The 20,453-nt window shown below is 48.8% G+C and overlaps 1 protein-coding gene across 3 annotated transcripts in view; it reads right to left on the bottom strand.

The window, feature by feature from the left end:
- Positions 1–244: 244 nt before the first annotated feature.
- The window catches only part of NPAT (nuclear protein, coactivator of histone transcription), a 95,782-nt gene continuing 75,573 nt past the window's right edge, over positions 245–20,453 (bottom strand). For all 3 annotated transcript variants that reach the window (XM_073582997.1, XM_073582998.1, XM_073582999.1), the window contains 3 exons: positions 14,091–14,151; positions 13,014–14,007; positions 245–649 (listed from right to left, as the gene is read on the bottom strand). In XM_073582997.1, coding sequence (XP_073439098.1) covers positions 566–649; positions 13,014–14,007; positions 14,091–14,151 — 1,139 coding nt within the window. In that variant the 3' untranslated portion in view covers positions 245–565. The remainder of the gene's footprint in view (positions 650–13,013; positions 14,008–14,090; positions 14,152–20,453) is intronic.

Below are 20,453 nucleotides of genomic sequence, written 5' to 3'. Positions count from 1 at the left end.
AGTGGGATATGTTGAAGTGTTCCAGAGCTATAACCTCAGAGTGACAGTGGTCAGAATTGCAAAAATTGGCTTGATCATTAAGGACCAAAATGGCTCTGTCACTAAGGGGTTAAGAGCCTGAGGTAAAACATGTAACAAGAAGCTGGAATTAGATGACCACCTTTTTGGAGATATGAAGCAATTTATTCTTTAGTAACTTTTAAGATGGATCTACCAGACAAGAATGATGATCACAGCCCACCCATTAACAGGCTTGTCTTTTATTATAAGATGTTACCAAAACTGAACTGCCATAAAAGAACATGGGCTGAAAGCTGGAAAAAATGCATCAAAAATATATAACATTTACAATGGTACTGGGGGTGTAGGTCAAAGCTGCCGTAATTACAAACTTCGTCCAAGCATTCAATTTTATTTACAGCTTGGAAAAGCAACACAAGTGCTATAATATAATAATAAAACAAACAAAAGACCGTAACCTCTCCAGCCTTATTTACACATTATTTGTACATCTTTACACATAATTGCTATAAGGTACAGTGTGCACTTTTGCTCTAAATTCACATCATTCATCATAACGAAGGGACATTAAAAATTTATCCACGTCCATTCCAACCGGGAAACTGTCCGTGCTCTTCTTACGATGCTTCTGTAAGAGGTTAAAAGAAACAAAATGCTGAATTAGCTAAGGTGAGAGTGAAGCATGGGTTTAGATCACATTTCAAAGCTGAAACTGCACAAGCGCTCTCCACGTGTTCAGGGTCTTGCTATATTAGTTGGTATTTTATTAGGTATTTGCACCTTCTAGCAGTATACAGTTATCTCATGTAGGAATCACTTTCTTGCAACCTAAGAACCGGCATCTATGGCACGATAACAGAATAGCTGATCTGCAGTACCCGTCAGTGACCACTACACAGGGTGATGAAACGCAACCTCAGTCTCCCAGTTCCTGCCAAAGCTGGTAAACAGGTGATCAATAGGAGTGCCAGATCCCCACCAAGAAGGATATTGATGGCCTAAAGGGGGTTTTACACTAAGCGATATCGCTAGCAATATCGCTAAAACGTCACTGGTTTTGTGACGTTATAGCGATATTGCTAGCGATATCGCTATGTGTGATACTTACCTCCGACCGGCTCCCCCGCTGTCCATCGCTGATCGCGCGAGAATGTCCGGCTCCATTTCTCGTCGTCAGCTTCCTGCTGGGCTTCCTGCTGTGATGACGAGCGACGCGTGGAGGCGGGCGGGAGGACGTCTGGATCGCTGTGTGTGAATGGTAAGTATCGTGCGCTGCGTCGCTGCTGCATCGCTGTGAGATCTTTCTGTATGAAAGCTCATTAGCGATCATTTAGCGATGCACCAGCGATCCTGACCGGGTCGGATCCCTGGTCGGATCGCTGGTGCATCGCTAAATGTAAAAGGGCCTTTACTCATCAATAGCACAGAAGTGGAAAACATACTGTAATTGTGATACATCATTTAATCTTAATTATCCAGACATCCATTTTCAGTACTTATCTATATGCTGACTATGTGTAGGTTGAATTGATATTTGTAAATTGATAAATGGTTATTTACCTCTGATATCAGCTCCAACAGTTTATTGCACTGTTATCTTTGCAAGTCAATAAACTGTATGGCCTGGTATAATGTGTAATCAACATATCAGCAAACATCATTGTTCAGTGACCCTGCATCCCTGGTGTGCAAAGATAACAGTATAATAACCTGTAGGAGCTGTTAAAAGAGGTAAATAACCATTCATCAATTTACAAATATCAATTCAATCTACAAGAGACGACAACAAAGATAACAGTCTATGACCTCCTGACTTACTGAAAATAGACTTCTGGATAATTAACATTAAATGCTGTGTCGTCACACTGATCAAAGGTTACAATTAAAAATTAAATAGCCTCCAAATATGTTGAACAGATAACCTCTTCACGCCGCAGCTCATTTTCATTTTTACATTTGGTTTTTGCTCCTCTGCTTCCCAAAGCCATAACTTTTTTATTTTTCAGTCAATATGGCCATGTGAAGGGTTGTTTTTTTGCGGGACGAGTTGTACTTTTGAACATCACCATTGGTTTTACAATATCGAGAACTGGAAAATAGGGATTTTTGTGTACTCACAGTAAAATCCTTTTCTCTGAGCCAATCATTGGGGGACACAGACCATGGGTGTATGCTGTTGCCACCAGGAGGCTGACACTAAGTAATACAAAGAAAGTTAGCTACTCCTCTGTAGTATACAACGTCCTGCTGGCTCCCAGAGAACCAGTTCAGTGCAAAAGCAGGAGATCAATAACGACATAAGTGTATATCATGTCAATCTACAGGACAAGCACAGGGCCATTAACAGGGTGGGTGCTATGTCCCCCCAATGATTGGCTCGGAGAAAAGGAGTTTACGGTGAGTACACAAAAATCCCTTTCTCCTTCGCCTCATTGGGGACACAGACCATGGGATGTCCCAAAGCAGTCCCTGGGTGAGGGCAATATAAAAGATCAGGCCCAGCAGCATCGCTGCCTAAAAATGCGCTACCGCGGCTTGTAGAGTCCGCTTGCCATGACTCGCCTCTGCAGAAGTCTGGATGTGAACATGGTATGCTTCAAGAATGCGTGCGGACTGGCCAAAACTGCGTACTTGCTGGCCTGCTGAGCCGACGCCTGGTGCCAGATGGCCCAAGACACCCCTATTGACCGACTAGAGAGTGCTCCGCTTCCTGCTGGTATAGGCTGGCCTCTGACGCAGAAGGAATCCCGGAAGGTGAAATGAATCTACTTGGCGGTCAAAGCTGCTAAAGCGGCTAACCCCTTCCTGTGCCATCAGGAAGCTGGATGGAGGAAAGCAAGATTTACTTCATGACCAATATCTCTAATGATACCCGTGGCCTGCTGGGGTAAATGACGGAGTCAGCGACTTAGTGCTACGTCACAACTCTTAACAGTATGGGTGTCTTGAGAACACAGACTCTGCTAACAATGCAGCAGGCAAGACAGTCCACAACCCGACAGGCCCTTCTGGCATTTGCCAGACGGCCAGTCCGGACCTGATGACACTAACTTGGCAACAAGGGGCGAGAACGGCATGAAGACAACGTTGCCTTAATGGAAATAAGGAAAGGTGCCTGAAAAGACAGAACAGAACTTTCAGAAAAACGCCTGAAAGACATGACCGCAGAGAAAAAAGTACGACCTTCCATGACCGTGAGGTCAGTCCGGATGACAAGGAGTGTCCTGAAAGACGCCCAGGACCAGATAAGGTCTCAAAAATCTAGTGATAGGGAAGTATCACGAGATACTCTCTGCGTGAAGGACCTTACATGCAGATTTGTTGCAATAAGGCCGCTAAGGCCAAAATCTGGATTTTCAGCGTACTGAGCACCAGGCCTGAATCCAGATTGTTTTGAAGGAAAAAAAGGAGAGGGGTATCCTTGACACCTGCCCTAGGCAAATTGTGTGCTGAGGCGGCCTTATAGCACTGGTATCTCACAACTTGATGTGAGAGTCCCGGCTGAGTTAGAGTTCGAGTACTTTGGCGGCCAATTTGGGCGCCATAAGATCATCATCCGAGTGCCCTAACGAAGACAGATTAGTTGGAAAACTTCCGGATGAAGGTCCCACTTGCCTGAGGCAAGACCCTGACGGCTGAGGATGTCTGAAGCCCAGTTTCCCCCTTCTGGGATGAGCCTTGCCGAGATCACAGGAATTCGGATGGGGGAGCCGCCAAAAGACAGTGGAGCTGCTGTAGGGTTAGTCATATTGCTTGGGTCTCCACAAGCGTTGATCGGGATTCTGGGAGATCGATTTGGCTGGTGGCATTGAGTAGCGTGGTAAAGACTGGTCATCGGTAGACACTAGTAACGTTAAAATGGAAAGAAAAGGATCTCCCTTAGTTGAGGGAGGAGCTCAAGTTCATTGACTGAAAGCCAGTCTGACCCGCAGAGACAAGCGGAGCGAAGGAGACTGCATCCATTTCTGCTGCCATTTTTCACAGAACCCCCGTAGCAACTCAGATGGAATGGGGAGACGAGAGGCACAGTGGGCAAGCTCCCTGCTGGAGGACCAAGGCTTTGTCTCAATGGAGCAGTACCAACCCTCTGGAGGCATCCAGGAACATCCTCAAAAATGATAAACGCTGGGCTGGATGTGGGAAAGACTTGCTTAGGCTTAACAGTCAGCCCAGGTGAGACAAGGTATCCAGAGTAATACATACAGACTTGGCGCAGTTCTGGAAATACGGTCCCCTTGACTAGAAAATCGTCCAGATAGGACAGGACAACCACACCCAGAGAGTGTAAGGACATGACAGCTGCCATGACCCCTGTGAACACTATGGGAGCAGTAGCAAGTCCGAAGGGCAAGGCCGTGAATCGAAAATGCTGTTTGCGAATGGCAAAGCGCAGAATCCTTGGTGAGGGAAAAAAATTGGAATGTGAGAAACTTCACCTTTTCCTGTTGGGGAAATAACTAGAGGAATTTCATCAGAAAAAGGCGGACCTTAATAAGCTTGTTAGAAATTTGAGGTCCTTTGTTCCGCCGTGGGGAACACCCTGATTGGAAGGACGTAGAGGGCCACCCCGGATTGATTTCAAATTCTCATTGAAAAAACGACCCACTGGTAATGGAGGGATGTTGGAGACTGCTTTGGATGCATGGTCTGCTTTCCATTTTCTGAGCCATAATGCCCTTCTGATTTTAATGTATTAGCGTCGCGTAACTAGTTGCGTCCAATTGGCTAGTTGCTTCCTTCAAATCTTTTTTTTTTTTTTTGCATGTACCCAGAAAAGCTGCCGGGTGGCGGAATGCGCAGATGTGTTCAGTAGGTCAGGATAAACTGCCTCTTGCCTTTGGATGGTGCAGAGCTATGGTGATGCACCCTCGATCCACCATCCCCTTAACATGGATGTGGAGAGAGACCGTCCACCACTATGTAGTGGGGGCGGCTCAGACGCCAAAAGGAGGGTGCCTCTGTACATCCATGTAGTTCAAGCCCCTGGGTGGACAGGGCTAGTTGTCTGGCAATGGCCTGGCTGCAGTAGAGGATATATTGAAGGGACACTATGTGCCTGACTGTTGATGGTGTGGGGAGATCAGTGTCCTTTGAAGGACACGTCCCTAAAGATCAGCCCAGGCATGGTATCCTAAGTCGCAAGAGAGGATATGTGGAGGCGACACTCCACGTGCTCTCCTGTTGTTGATTTGGGTAGATCAGAACCTTGAAAAGGATCCGTCGCCCGTCGAAAAAAGGATTTTAGATCTGAAAAAAAGAATGCCAGACCTGCCAATGCATGCCATGTAGCAAGGGTGGATACATGGAGGCGACACTGCACGTGCACGCCTGAAAAGGAATACCACGCTTGAGGAGCTTTCAGCTGAGTGAGTCGCTTATCCATACGCAACCGTCTGGATGAATGCAAATGTACCATGAGGGCATTTAGTCGTCTGGAAGGACAGTGCGTGATCCAGAGCAGAGCCGGAGTTCTCGTTTACCTACAGAGATTGAATGACGGCCTCAAATTAATCCACAGTTTATCAGGAAACTGTCAAAACCAGGTCCAGTAAACCTCTGAATCATACCCAGAATCATGTTTGCTACACACCTCTGGTGAGAGGGAGAAAGAGCGAGAAGCAGTGCTCGCGGATGCCAAGGCACAAGATAGCTCAGTAGGTTTCTAGACGCCTGCATGGTTTTAGAATGCTTGCGGCCCCTGCTGGCCGACGACTCCTTCATAGGAAAGGAACCATCCACCTTAGTCATGGGAGCTGCCCGATCTATCGAGACATTCAATTGCTTTGACCACAGAGAGGCCCTGGATTGCGTCAGTGACGAAGGTCACTTAAGGGGACTAGGTACACTGGACTAGGTGTACAGTGGAGGGATCCTGAGCGTATTAGGGGTCACAAGCCTCGTTTACGATCACAGGTGTCACGGAGCAGAGTAGTTTGTACACTGTAGGGGATGCTAGAGGCGTTACGCCAGCGCAGCTGTAAGGCAGCGTAGTTCTGCAAAGTTTTGCAGCAGGGCCCTTGTCTAAAAAAGGAATCTTACCACAGATCAGCTAGAAGGGACACCTCGCTTCAAGAGGCTTCCAACCAGTGAAGGGTTTATCCGGTCGCTCCCTGCGCCAAGTAGCTAGCACGAAATCCCGAGAGAATGGCATAAGTTCTATACGGGCACTTAGTCTTCTTAAGGGACACTTTATGATCCAGAGCAAAATCGGAGTCCTCGTCAACCTCCAGAGACTGTTTGACATGGTTCCTGAAACTCTGGCTGTTCATACATGGATCTTGATCGCTACAGATCCCAGGTGAGGGACAGCAACAGACTACGCCCACAGACGCCAACAGATGACGTACTACGGATCCACATGTAGGGTTCTAGAGTGCTTGCGGCTCCTGCTAGACTCCTGTGTAGGGGATGATTTATCTACCGTAGTCATGGGAACGCTCCTATCCTCGGAGGGATCACTGAGGGATTCATTTTGACAAAACCCATTCAGGGGGTTACGATTTCGGCGGCGTTGGTGGGTTACGTGGAGGTGATAATCCGCGTTTCAGCCTGTTGTAGGTTTGGGGATAGCGGATCCTTTAAGGGATCCGTCGCCCATGTGTAATCTGGAGCGGGTGAATCCTCCCGAGATGTTGGTGACAGTCCTGCCGATAGAAGAGAGAGGACTGTATCGCCTTGGTCAGTGCACCATGGCCTGCAACAGCAATGAAGCCCACTCAGGGGGGCTAGCCATAGATTCAAATGTCCACAGCAAAAAGATGTAGAGTTAACCCACAAAGGCCCAATGTGGACTGATGTGACTGCTGCAGTGTCATGGTCTTACCTAGGACCTGAGCTTCAGATATGCTGTGCCCCTTTAAAAACAATCGCCACCGGTACATTCTGCTCCTTGCATGGCGCCGCATCATGTCCTGGAAAGCTGGCGCCCCTGTGTAATGGCTGGGTGGACCAAGATGGCCGCCGAGAGTTGCAGAAGCGGCGAAGTCTCGCAGTGAAGCGCCAGATCGGGGGCGGGGCCACGATGTCATCTGGTGGGCGGAGCTTCATGGGTTGCTCCATGAATAGGCCCAAGCCGGGGCCTAAATTTCTGCAGCCGGCGGTAGCATTACCCAGGGGAGGGGGACGCCACGTGGGAGCACCGAAAACCCTTGCAGGAGCCCATCGCCGACCTCTCTTACCCGCGGTGCATGTCCCGGCATGGAGCCGCTGCGGATGATCAGAATGCAGCGTGGACGGTGATGCCATCTACCCACTCTGAGGTCAGGGAAAAGACCGTCTTCCTTCCTGTCAACACCGCTGTACCTCTGGGACGATGGGGAGGGAGCCTAATGAGCGCAGAGCTTAGATTATTCTGCCGGTGCAGGGAGCCCTCCATCCACCATCCGGTTGGAGAGGGACCGTCCGCCTCCTTCCATCACTGCTGTTAGTGGTGATCCAGTGGGGCCGCACAGACGCCTGTACATTACAGGGGTTCACTCTCCTGGGATGGGGACGGGGCTGTAGTCCGGCTGTAGCCTGGCGTCAGAGGAGGGTACATGGAGGCGACACGCTATATTTCCGTCTGCTGGTGGTGCGGGGAGAGCGGTGCCCTGAAGGGATCTGTCGCCTCAAAAAGAAAGCTCAGGCATGGCTTGTACGTTGCAGGAGAGGATACGTGGAGGCGACACTCCACGTGCTCGCCTGTTGTCGGTTTGGGGAGATCAGAGCCTTGAAAAGATCCATCGCCCCTATCATCCTTGGAAAAAGTGGTAAAAATACAATAAAAAAAAATATTATGGTCTGAAGACCACTAAACAAGAACTGATTCTCTGGGAGCCAGCAGGAGGGTGTATACTGCAGAGGAGGAGCTAACGTTCTTTGTATTACTTAGTGTCAGCCTCCTGGTGGCAGCAGCATACACGCATGGTCTGTGTCCCCCAATGAGGCGAAGGAGAAACAGGAAAAATTCCAAGTGCGGTTAAATTGCAAAAAAAATGTGCAATTCCACAACTTTTTTTTTTTTTTTTTACCATGTTCACCAAATGCTAAAATGACCTGCCATTATGATTCTCCAGGTCATTTTAAGTTCGTAGATACCAAACATGTCTAGATTCTTTTGAAGTAGTGAAAAAAATGCCAAAGTTTGTTTAAAAAAGATAAATATAAATTGTGTCATTTTCCAAGACCCATAGCATCTCCAATTTTAGGGATCTGGGGCTGGGTGAGGGCTTATATTTTGCGCGCCGAGAACGTTTTTAATTATACCATTTTGGTGTAGATACGATCTTTTGATCGTCAGTTATTGCATTTTAACCCCAAATGGGGTACGTCCAATGGCAGTACCCCTGCTTTGATGAGGGCTCCGACACTGAGCCCGCATCAAAGCCAGGACATGTCAGCTGTTTTTAACAGCTGACATGCCCGCAATAGGCGCAGGTGGAATCGCGATCCAGCCGTGCCTATTAACTTGTTAAATACCGCTGTCAAATGCTGACAGCGAGATTTAACCACGTGACCGGGGGTCAGCGAAGCTTTGCCATAACAACCTGATGTCTCCTAGAGACCTCTAAGGTTGTTGATGAGGCATTGCTATGAGCGCCACCCGGTGGTCGGCGCTCATAGCAATGCTGTAATTCTGCTCCATATAGGCGATCTGCTTGTCGCCTATATGTAGCAGAGCCGATCAAGTAATGGATGCTTCTAGCCTCCCATGGAGGCTATTGAAGCATGCAAAAAAAAAAAAAGGGGTTTAAAAAATATGAAAATATAAAACTTTAAATCACCCCCCTTTCAAATAAAAAGAAAAAAAAAAAAAATCAGATAAACATTAGGTATCGCCGCGTTCAGGATCGCCTGATCTATCAATAAAAAAAAGGATTAACCCCATCGCTAAGCGGCATAGCAGGGAAAAAAATCTAAACACCAGAATTACGTTTTTTTGGTTGCTGCGACATTGCATTAACCCCTTAACTCCCGGAGCTTATTTTTCGCTTTTCGCTCCCCTTCTTTCCAGAGCCATAACTTTATTTTTCCGGCAATATGGCCATGTGAGGACTAATTTTTTGCGGTATGAGTTGTACTTTTGAACGCCACCATTGGTTTTACCATGTTGTGTACTCGAAAACGGGAAAAAAATTTCATGTGCGGTGAAATTGCAAAAAAAAGTGCAATTTCACACTTGTTTTTTGATTGGCTTTTTTGCTAGGTTCACTAGATGCTAAAAACTGACCTGCCGTTATGATTCTCCATGTCGTTACGAGTTCATAGACACCAAACATGTTCTCTTTTATCCAAGTGGTGAAAAAAATTCCGTTTGCTAAAAAAAAAAAAAAAAGTGCGCAATTTTCTGAGACCCATAGCGCCTCCATTTTTTGTGATCTCGGGTTGGGTGAGGGCTTATTTTTTGCGTGCCGGGATGACGTTTTTAATGATACCACATTTGTGCAGATACCTTCTTTTGATCGCCCGTTATTGCATTTTAATGCAATGTCGCGGTGACCAAAAAAAGTAATTCCGGCGTTCTGAATTTTTTTCGCGCTACGCCGTTTAGCGATCAGGTTAATGCTTTTTTATTGATAGATCGGGCGATTCTGAACACGGCGATACCTAATATGTGTATGAGTGATTTTTTTTTTTTTTTATTGTTTTATTTTGATTGGGGCGAAAGGGGTATGATTTTTTTTTTTTTTTTTACTTTTGGCATGCTTCAATAGCCTCCATAGGAGGCTAGAAGCATGCACAACTCTATCGGCTCTGCTACATATACGCGATGAGAGATTTACTGCATTGCCTTGAGCTCCGGCCACCGCTCAAAGCAATGTGCCTGCAACAACCATAGAGGTCTCTATGAGACCTCTGGTTGTCAAGGCAACGCGATGCCGACCTCCCCCCCCCGGGGGTCGGCGCTAGTTAAATGCCCGCTGTCAGCTTTGACGGCGGGATTTAACTAGTTAATAGGCGCGGGCGGATGGCATGCCGCTCGTGCCTATTGCGGGCATATGTCAACTGTTCATAACAGCTGACATGTCGCGACTTTGAGGTGGGCTCACCCCCGGAGCCCACCTCAAAGCAGGGGATCTTTACCGATGACGTACTATTCCGTCATCGGTAAGGAATGGGTAAAAATGCAATAACGGGCGATCAAAAGATAGTATCTGCACATGAATGGTATCCTTAAAAACGTCAGCTCGGCACACAAAAAAAAAAAATCCTCGCTCAACCCCAGATCAAGAAAAATGGAGACGCTATTGGTATCGGAAAATGACGCATTTTTTTTTTTAATAAGCAAACGTTGGAATTTTTTTTCACCACTTAGGATAAAAAAGAACCTAGACATGTTTGGTGTCTATGAACTCGTAATGACCTGGAGAATCATAATAGCAGGTCAGTTTTAGCATCAACTGAACCTAGCAAAAAAGCCAAACAAAAAACAAGTGTGGGATTGCACTTCTTTTTTGCAATTTCACCGCACTTGGAATTTTTTTCCCTTTTTAGAGTACACAACATGGTAAAACCAATGGTGTCGATCAAAAGTACAACTCGTCCCGCAAAAAATAATCCCTCACACGGCCATATTGACGCGAAAAAAAAAAAAAAGTTATGGCTCTGGGAAGAAGAGGACCGAAAAACGAAAACGTAAAAGTGAAAATTGCAAAAATGTAGAAATAATGGCACTCACCGGGTAAAATAGTCAAGGCTTTATTGTAAAAGCATGTTAACGGGAGAACGGGTGCTGAAAGGAAGTAACGACAATCGTTTCGCACGGAGAAACTATGTGACCCGTGGAAGCGCCTCCTCCGCGCGAAACGATCGTCGTTACTTCCTTTCAGCACCCGTTCTCCCGTTAACATGCTTTTACAATAAAGCCTTGACTACTTTACCCGGTGAGTGCCATTCTTTCTACATTTTTGCAATCTGGATTTGCTTGTTTTTCATGAATGTGCACCTAAGGGTTAACACCAGTTAATGCTGCGTCTCTCTCACACATACTAAGTACGGTTCGGAGGTGTGGATTTATGTGACGGTGCCCGCCATCTATCCTTGGATTTTGCAATTGTAAAAATGAAAATACCTCCGGGCTTAATGCAATGTTGCGGTGACCAAAAAAAAGTGTAATTGTGGCGTTTTTAGTTTTTTTTGCTACGTAGTTTCTCGATCAGATTATTTTTATATCTTCATAGATCGATCTATCGATCGATCCTGAAAGCGGCAATACCAAATATGTGTATGTGGGGCTAATTGGGGGGGGTGATTGGAACTTTTATTTTTTTAAATATGTTTAAAAACTTTTTTTTTTTTTTTTTACTTTTAACTCACTTCAATAGTCTCTCCATGGGAGACTAGAAGCTGCGTTCATCCGATCGCCTCTGCTACACACATTATCAGATCACCTTTGTGTAGCAGAAATGCTCACTTGATATGAGTGCTGACCACAGGGCGGTGTTCATAGCAATCCGGCAATGACAACCACAGGGGTCAGCTGCAGACCCTGGGTTGTCATGCCAACCCATCGGCGACCCGCGGTCATGTGACTGGCTCCGATGGGTGGGATTAGTGACACGCTGGAAGCATGATCACATTAAATCCCGCTGTCAGAGATTGACAGCGGCATTTAACAAGTTAACAGCCATGGGGGGATTGCGGTTCCAACCACGGCTGTTAGGAGCACATGTCAGCTGCTCAAAACAGCTGACATGTGACAGGAAAGATGTGGGCTCAGCGCCGGAGCCCACATCAAAGGAAGAGATACGACGGTACAGTACATGTAGGGTGCGTGTCATGAGGGGGTTAAGAAACCAGTCGCAAAAGCGAGAAAGGAAATGTGACAAAACTATTAGAAATTAGCAATTCGAACTTTCGCTGCCTTGTTCCAATGTCATGTCCGGTCATCGGTGGCAGCCAACATCCTGGGCACCTATGGCGGACAAGAGGCTCCACAACATGGGGGATAGTAATTGTCAGAGGCACCCCAAGTGCCAGGTGAAAAACCAAAGGCCCTGGGTGATGGACAACCGAACTGGACACCAAACCAAGGTCAGAGTGAATAGAATTGCTAGTCTCTAATTTCTACCCACTACATTCAGCATCCATACAGAAGCACCTAGCCCTATTACATCAGCTGTGAGCCTTAGACAATTATTTAATTTAGGGTACCGTTACACTACGCGACGCACCAGCGATCCCCGACAACGATGCGACCTGGTAAGGATCGCTGGTGCATCGCTAAATGATCGCTAGTAAGTGTGAGGCAACAGCGATCTCGCTAACGATCTTGCTATGTGAGACGGGGCCTTAAGGCTCAATCTTTCCTCATTTTCCTCTGGGTAAACAAAACCTATTGTTAGGGTATCCAATTCAAAGTTGTCTTGGTTATTGTTCGCCACTAGGACTCGACCTCAGAGCCCTGCGGATGAGCAGACTGAAACTGCAAATTTAAGGCTGTGTTCACACGTTGCGGTTTTTTTCGTGTTTTTCCCGCGGATTTACCAAAAAAATCAGCTCAAAAAACGCCTAAAAGAAGCTTCCCATTCATTTTAATGCATTTTGTACTTTTTGTGCATATTGATGCGTTTTTTACCGCGAAAAAAACGCTTTGCGGTAAAAAACGCAGCATGCTCATTAATTTTAAATTCCGCATTTCTGGCTATTTTCTATGTGTCTGGGGACACTCTGGAAAAAATCGCGGCAAAAACGCGCAAAAATCGCGACAAAAACGGGCGTTTTCTGGGAAGGAGTCCGGTTTTTATGCAGAAATTTTCTGCATACGTGTGCACATAGCCTAAGACTTACAATGACAAAGACGCTAATCCATACGGCTTCGCAGGTCATCCCATTTGCCTGTTGGGCCAGTACGGAGAAGCCACTGCGTCAGCGTAAACAGTAACAATTAGACATAGGTTCACAAAGGTCAGATCCCACCAAATTGCCCATCCTACACTATCAATTTTGATAATCCCATATAACTTTTGGTAGCAAGAAATACACTCTTAAAATGGCTAAATGAGAGGCAGTACCCTTGCTTTCTTCTTTTTCTGTAAATCAGACTGGCTTAGGTGGTCTCTTTTATGTGACTGTCTCTCAAACCCTTCAGGTTCATCACGCTTTCTCTTTTTAGAAGCGCTCTTGGAAGATTTTACTTGTTGACAGCTGTCCTTAAGAGGAGTGCTTGCACCAGATTTTGCAAGGGAGGCACGTGACAGTATCATAAGTGTGTGCGCGGCCATATTGACACTGTTCTCGCTACCAGCCTCACTGGCAGGGCTGCAAGTGGGCAGATCCGGAGTTGCAGGTGGAAGCATCGGTTTTGGCGTGCCACCTTCTTCGTAACGCTTGCTTGTTGGGGTTCTTGTTTGATCTACATTGTTATCCAATGGCCTGTCATCTAATCCAGAGCCTGGGGTAGGTGGAAAGGGAAAATCTTCCCGAGGGGATTTCTTTGGACTCTGAAACTGCATGCCCTGTAATAACTGGCTGGCTTGTTTCACTAGAGGACTCGTGGGGCAGACCCTTTCTTGGGGCACCTTTTGGGGTGTCCTCCTAAGAATGTTTGGCAGAAAAGTTTTTTTCCTACTGGTTTCCTGGGGTCGTCTGACATTCTTTTCGCTTTCCTGAGTATTGCTCCTCTTATCGACTTGCATCTCTCCAGTCTCTACCTGCAGAACATTCTCCTTATTGCCAAGAGGGCTGCCGCTTGGGGCAACAGGTCTCTTCTCTGTGCCCTGATCCTTTGTGGTAGAAGTAGTTGTCGAAGCTCTTGATTGCCCTACAACAGACGGGACAGTGCTTTCATCTTTTTTACTTTCTTTTGTACTAGATGTAGAGACATTTCCCGTACTCTGGACAGAGTCATTCTGATCAGCTTTCTGACTTTTGGAACTTGTTGAGGACAAAGACCCTAACTTGGCTTTGGCTGAAGTTTTTCCATCAAAGAAGAGCACTCTCCGATGAGCTTCTCCTTCTTTCTCAGCAGCATTGGTGCCATTGAGGTGAGTGGTGTCATTTCCTAATCTGTTAAAAGAATAACAATGCTGTTAATAAATACAAGCTATCAAATGTCATCATGAATTTGCCACGTTTACCCAAGTACTCACCTCTGCACAAAAGAACTGGACAAATCACCTGAATCAATAGCCGAATTGGATAGTGATTTGCCTAGAAAGGGAAAAGCAGCACAAATATATCTTAAACATAAAAGAATGCACAACTAATGCAAATAATGTTAATTGCTTGGACAATGTAGACAGAAAGTAGGCCAAGAGCCTAAAAAAAAAAATATTCAAAACTAACTTTTCAGTTTATGTGAATCTGACAGCAGAATGGTGTAGGGTCAGAGACCCCCGGATTCCAGTGATGTGTCAGTTTACAGGGTGCAGCCGATGTGAAAAAAATATAGTTCTCTGAGCTGCAAAGCTTAAAATGCGAAGCGGTGTATAACCCCGCACACACCACTGATCTTTTTGTACACTATACAGTGACAGGAAGCTGCTAATCAGTGCTGGGGGCAGGGTTGGACAAGGAGGCAAGTTGTCATGTAGTGATGATCTCCTGCTGATAAAACATTGATTGTATTGAAATAGCAAAACACAGTCCAGTGACACCGCTGTAATCAGGATTTCTGCTCCCACATGATGGTGCTCTCAGATTACATAGCAAAAAGCTGAAGACAGATTTCATTAAAGGTGGTATTCCAGTTTCCCAGGTTATTGACACAGATCTATAGGATGTGTTGTAACTTTATGATTGGTGCAAGAAAGAGCCTTATAGATACCCTCTCCCCATCAGCTCTGAAATGTAGAGATTGAAGCCTCAGTTACTTGCACACCCGGAATCAACGATGTGGCAACAAAAGCTAAGGAGAAAGAATGCAGTACAACAGCAGGGTCTCGTGGCAGCCTAACTCTCAAAATCCAGGGGGGGGGGGAAGCTAATGATATGCTATCACTTAAGTTTTGGGTGACGAGCTGTGGATATGGAGATACCAAATATTTAATATTTTATTTACTTTATTTTTAATGGGGGAAAAACGGGGTGATACAGGGATTTTTGTGAGTACTCACTGTAAAATCCTTTTCTCCGAGACGCTCATTGGGGGACACAGAGACTGTGGGTGTGTGCTACTGCCGTCTGGAGGCCGACACTAAGTATACAAAAAAACAAGTTAGCTCCTCCTCCACCGCATACACCCTCGCCCCGATAGCGGGCGGAAACCAGTTTAGTGCCAAAGCAGTCGGAAAAGCTGACAGCAATTTAGCTCTACCGCAAAAAATCATATGTCTGAAAAAAAGGACCACCCTACAAATAAGGGTTTATACCCATCAAAAATAAACAAAAGCCAACTGGCTATCAGGGTGGGTGCTGTGTCCCCCAATGAGCGTCTCGGAGAAAAGGATTTTACGGTGAGTACTCACAAAAATCCCTGTTTCTCCTTCGTCTCATTGGGGGACACAGAGACTGTGGGACGTCCCAAAGCAGTCCCTGGGTGGGAGCAACTCATCAATCTACACCGCATGCCTACCTGTTCAAAGGTGTGCCACTGCTGCCTGGAGAATCCTCCTACCCAGGCTTGCATCCGACGAAGCCTGTGTAATGTTTAGAGAACGTGTGCAGGCTTGACCACGTTGCCGCCTTGCATACCTGCTCTGCAGAAGCCTGATGCCGAAGCGCCCAAGAGGCGCCCACTGCCCGAGTCGAGTGCGCCCTTATTCCAGGTGGAACCGGCGTGCCTCTAATACGGTAAGCCTCTTGAATAGTAAGGCGAATCCATCTGGCTATGGTCGACCGTGAGGCCGCGAGCCCCTTCCTGCGCCCTTCAGGGATCACAAACAACGAATCTGTCTGGCGAAAAGGCGCTGTCCTCGACACATACCTCCTGAGGGCCCTCACCAGGTCCAGCGTGTGGAGTGCCTTCTCAACTCTATGTACTGGAGCTGGACAAAATGAAGGCAAAACGATGTCCTCATTAATATGGAACGAGGACACCACCTTCGGCAGGAACGGCGGAGGTGGTCTCAAGACTACCTTATCCTTAAAAAAGGTCAGAAACGGGGCTCTACAGGATAGGGCTGCCAGCTCCGAGACCTGCCTAATAGAGGTTATTGCTACCAAAAACACGACCTTCCTGGTAAGGTATGGCAATCCGACCTCCTGCAATGGCTCAAAAGGAGCTTCCTGCAGGGCCCCCAGCACCAGATTAAGGTCCCAAGCGTCTAAGGGAGCTCTAAAGGGGGGCACTAGATGGAAAGGAAAGTCTTGACCTGCATAATACTAGCGATCTTTCGCTGGAACAGAACAGACAGGGCCGAGATCTGTCTCCTCAGGGAACTCGGAGCCAAACCTGCGTCCAGGCCTGACTGCAGAAAGGCCAGAATGTTGGGAACCGAGAAGGCCAGAGAAAGAAAACCTTCCAAGTACCATGATAGATCCTCGCCGAGGCCGGCTTAATGGCGTTAATCATCGTGGCTACCACCTCACGCCCAAACCCCGCCTGGGTCAGGACCCAGGACTCAACGGCCATGCCGTCAAACACAGGGCCCCTAAGTTTGGGTGGTAGATCGGCCCCTGGGACAGTAAGTCTGGCCGTTCCGGTAGACGCCATGGCACGTCTGCGAGGAGCTGTATCAGATCCGCGTGCCAGGCTCGACGGGGCCAGTCTGGGGCCAGCAGAATTGCCGGAACTCTCTCCCTCTTGATCTTCCTGATTACCCTCGGGAGAAGAGGCAGAGGGGGAAAAAGGTACGGGAGCCGAAACTGGCTCCATGGAAGAACCAATGCATCCGCTGCAATCGCTCGCGGGTCCTGAGACCGGGCCACAAACCTGTCTAATTTGGCGTTCTCTCTGGAAGCCATCAGATCCACGTCCGGAGTTTCCCACCATTGGCAAATCTGCTGGAAAACCTCGGGGTGCAGGGACCATTCTCCGGCCGTGACCCCCTGCTGACTCAGGAAATCTGCTGAGTGGTGCCTCTCGGCCCAACGGAGTACGTGTTCTATCTCGCGCATGGCTGCCCTGCTGCGCGTACCTCCCTGGTGATTCACATACGCCACTGCCGTGGCGTTGTCTGACTGGACCCGGACTGGGCGACCCACTAGCCAGTGCTGAAAATGCTGCAACGCCAACCGCACTGCTCGAATCTCCAACAAGTTGATCGGCAGAAGGGCCTCCTGTGGAGACCACAGCCCCTGTGCTGTGTGATGACGAAACACTGCTCCCCAACCGAGAAGACTCGCGTCGGTTGTGACCACCAACCATTGATCTGGAGGAAAGGGTTTCCCCTGAAGGAGAGAGGAGTCGCGCGTCCACCATTGCAGTGCCCGCCGGACCTGAAAGGACAACCTGCACTGATGATCCAGGGAGAAAGGACTCCTGTCCCATGCTGCCAAAAGAGCATGCTGCAGGGGGCGAAGATGAAACTGCGCAAACGGGATTGCTTCTATTGCTGCTACCATCCTCCCTGGCACCCTCATCCCAAATCGAATCGTGTGAGGGCCTGGCCGCTGAAGACTCCGAACCCCTCGCCGGAGCGTCTGGGCCTTGTCTCGAGGGAAAATTACCAACCCTTGGGAAGTGTCGAAAATCATCCCTAGGAATGGAATCCTCTGAGCCGAGGTAAGACATGACTTCTTCCCATTGACTAACCATCCCAGGCAGGATAGAGTATCCAGCGTGATGCTGACATTCTCCTCGCAAGCCTGAAAAGACGATCCTTTCACTAACAGGTCGTCCAAGTATGGCAGCACTACTATGCCCCGAGAATGAAGAATGGCCATAACGACCGCCATCACTTTCGTGAAAACCCTGGGCGCCATGGCCAACCCGAACGGCAGAGCCACAAACTGGAAATGCCGGCCATTTATCGCAAAACAAAGGAACTTCTGATGCGGAGGAAAAATAGGGATGTGCAGGTAGGCATCCTGAACATCGATTGAGGCCAAATACTCTCCCTGCTCCATGGCCGATATCACTGACCGGAGGGATTCCATCCGAAAGTGCCTGACCTTGATGAACCTGTTTAGGACCTTTAGGTCCAAAACCGGTCTTACTGTTCCGTCCTTCTTGGGGAATGCGAACAGGTTGGAATAAAATCCCTGGGCCTCTTCGCCTTCTGGTACCGGGATAATGACCCTGTTGTGCAGAAGAATCCTGTTGGCCCCTAGCAATGCCTCTGCCTGGGATTGCAATTTGGGAAGACGGGATTGAAAAAATCTCCTTGGAGGGTGTCCGATAAACTCTGTTTTGTACCCGAATGACACCAATTCCGCCACCCATGCGTCGTGTGCCACCTCGACCCAGACGTGGCGGAACCTGAGCAGACGACCGCCTACTCTGCTGTACTCGGGTACCTGATGCCTCAAGTTATTTTGTAGAGGGCCTGAGACCTAGCTCCCCTTGACCTGGGTGGACGGCCCCGCATCCTCCCCAGCGGGTTGGCTCTATACGTGACCTGGCGCTCTCTGTCTTGGTTGCGACAAGCCGGGGCAGTAGAACCGGCCGCTGATGCCCATCCTGGGGCGCGAAATGCTCGAAAGCGCGCCTGTGGTTGACGAAAGGGCGGTCTGCTCTTCTGCTGTGGGAGAAATCTACTCTTTCCCCCTGTGGCATCTGAAATGAGCTTGTCTAGCTTCTCCCCAAAAAGCCGATTACCCTGATAAGGCAGAGATGTTAACGACTTTTTAGAAATTGAATCGGCCCGCCATAGCCTTAGCCACAAGGCTCTCCTAATGGCGATAGCGTTTGCTGCGGCTAGCGCCGCGCAATTAGCCGCATCCAAGGATGCATTAATTAGATAGTCTCCTGCCATCGAGATCTGATTTGCCATCTCAGACACCTCTACCGGCAAGTCTCTGTCCTGCAGGACCTTGTTCAAAGACTCCGACCACGACATCATGGCCTTGGCCACCCATGTTGCTGCGAAAGAAGGCAAAAGCGCTGACCCCGATGCCTCATACACCGAGCAGGCTAGACCCTCTATGAGCCGATCCGTGGGGTCCTTAATGGAAGAACCACTAGGCACTGACAACAACGATCTTGAAGCCAGGCGTGACACTGGGGGATCCACAATCGGAGATTCTGCCCACTCTTTACAGAACTCTGGTGCAAACGGGTACCTTGTCTCTAGCGTTTTCTGCCCTGAAAAACGCTTGTCTGGGCGTTCCCTGTGCCGCTGTACCGTGTCCTCGAATTCTGGATGGGTGCTAAACACCCTATGTGGGCGCCTGGCCTTTTTAAAAGATATCTTATGCCCTGCGGTCAGGGAGACGTCCTCCTCAATACCAAGAGTCTGATTGACGGCCTCAATGAGACTGTCCACTGTCTCCCGACACCCGGGAATATCCAGATCCAAGGCTTCCTGCCTGTCCTCATCCGAACTCTGCTCGCTCTCAGACAATGGTGATGGAGAGCGAGACGCCGCACTCACAGATGCCGAAGCACCGGAGGGGCCTGGAGACGCCATATGGGTTCTTTCCCTGTACGTCTCCTTAGCGAGGGTACGGCCCCTGCAGGCCGGCGGCTCATGTGAGGTGGAAGAACCTTCCCAAACCGGAGAGCCGTTGTCTCTACCCCTATCCGGGGCCTGAAGGGTCTCGATCACCTTCTTAAGTGAAGCCATAGACCGAGATAGCGATAACGCCCATTCCGGGGGCTCCGACCCCCTGGGCTCTGTTGGCGGGGAGGGCTCCTGGGCGCGTTCGGAACTACAGGCCTCACATATCTTAATAGTCTGCGCTCGTGTGAACACAGCCCCACAGGAAATGCATGCGGTATAAAGGAAGGTGTGTTTCTTCCCTTTTCCAGACATACTGCGGAACCAACGGCCAGAAAAAAACCTTTTTCTAAATATTATATCTTTTCCTTTTTTTTATAGCATCCAGGGGTATGAGGAGAAGGAGGACAACCTGCCCTAGTGTGGCCAAGACGGGGTCGCACTTACCCGAGCGCCTGCTGTCTCCCCGTGCTCCTGTGCTGCTGCTCGGCTGCCGTCTGGAGGCTCCCAGCTGCTGTCTCCCTGGGTAGGCTGCGATGCTTCCTGACCGCGGCCTACCCCATTCTGACGCCGGGGCCTCCATTTTATCCAGCGCCCGCCCAGTATCCAGGGGCGGCGCTGGTCTGACGTCGCGTTGGGGGGCGGGCGCCGGACCCGACGTCACGCTGGGGGGCGGACCTTCCCCCTGCGTCCTAGGCCAACGCCGCGGCCTAAATTTCGGGCCTGCCCGCCCGCCGCACCGGGGGGCGGGCCTTCCCCGCGGCCTAGGCCGCAACCTAGGCCGCAAGCCGCGGGCTAACTATCGGCCCTGCCCGCCCGCCGCACCGGGGGGGCGGGCCTTCCCCCGTGGCCTAGGCCGAAGCCGAGGGCTAAATTTGAGCCCTCTTCCCTGCGGCCTCCTCGCCCTGGAACTGGCGCTGTACACGGCGCCTACTCAGCCCGGTGCGCTCCTTCCCCCGCCCGGCCACTGCC

Source organism: Dendrobates tinctorius, unplaced genomic scaffold (genome assembly GCF_039654945.1).
Source record: "Dendrobates tinctorius isolate UK_male_01 unplaced genomic scaffold, ASM3965494v1 ptg000075l, whole genome shotgun sequence".
Taxonomy (NCBI): Eukaryota; Metazoa; Chordata; class Amphibia; order Anura; family Dendrobatidae; genus Dendrobates; species Dendrobates tinctorius.
The sequence above is the reverse complement of the archived record's forward strand: the minus strand, read 5'-3'. Positions and strand labels throughout refer to the sequence as shown.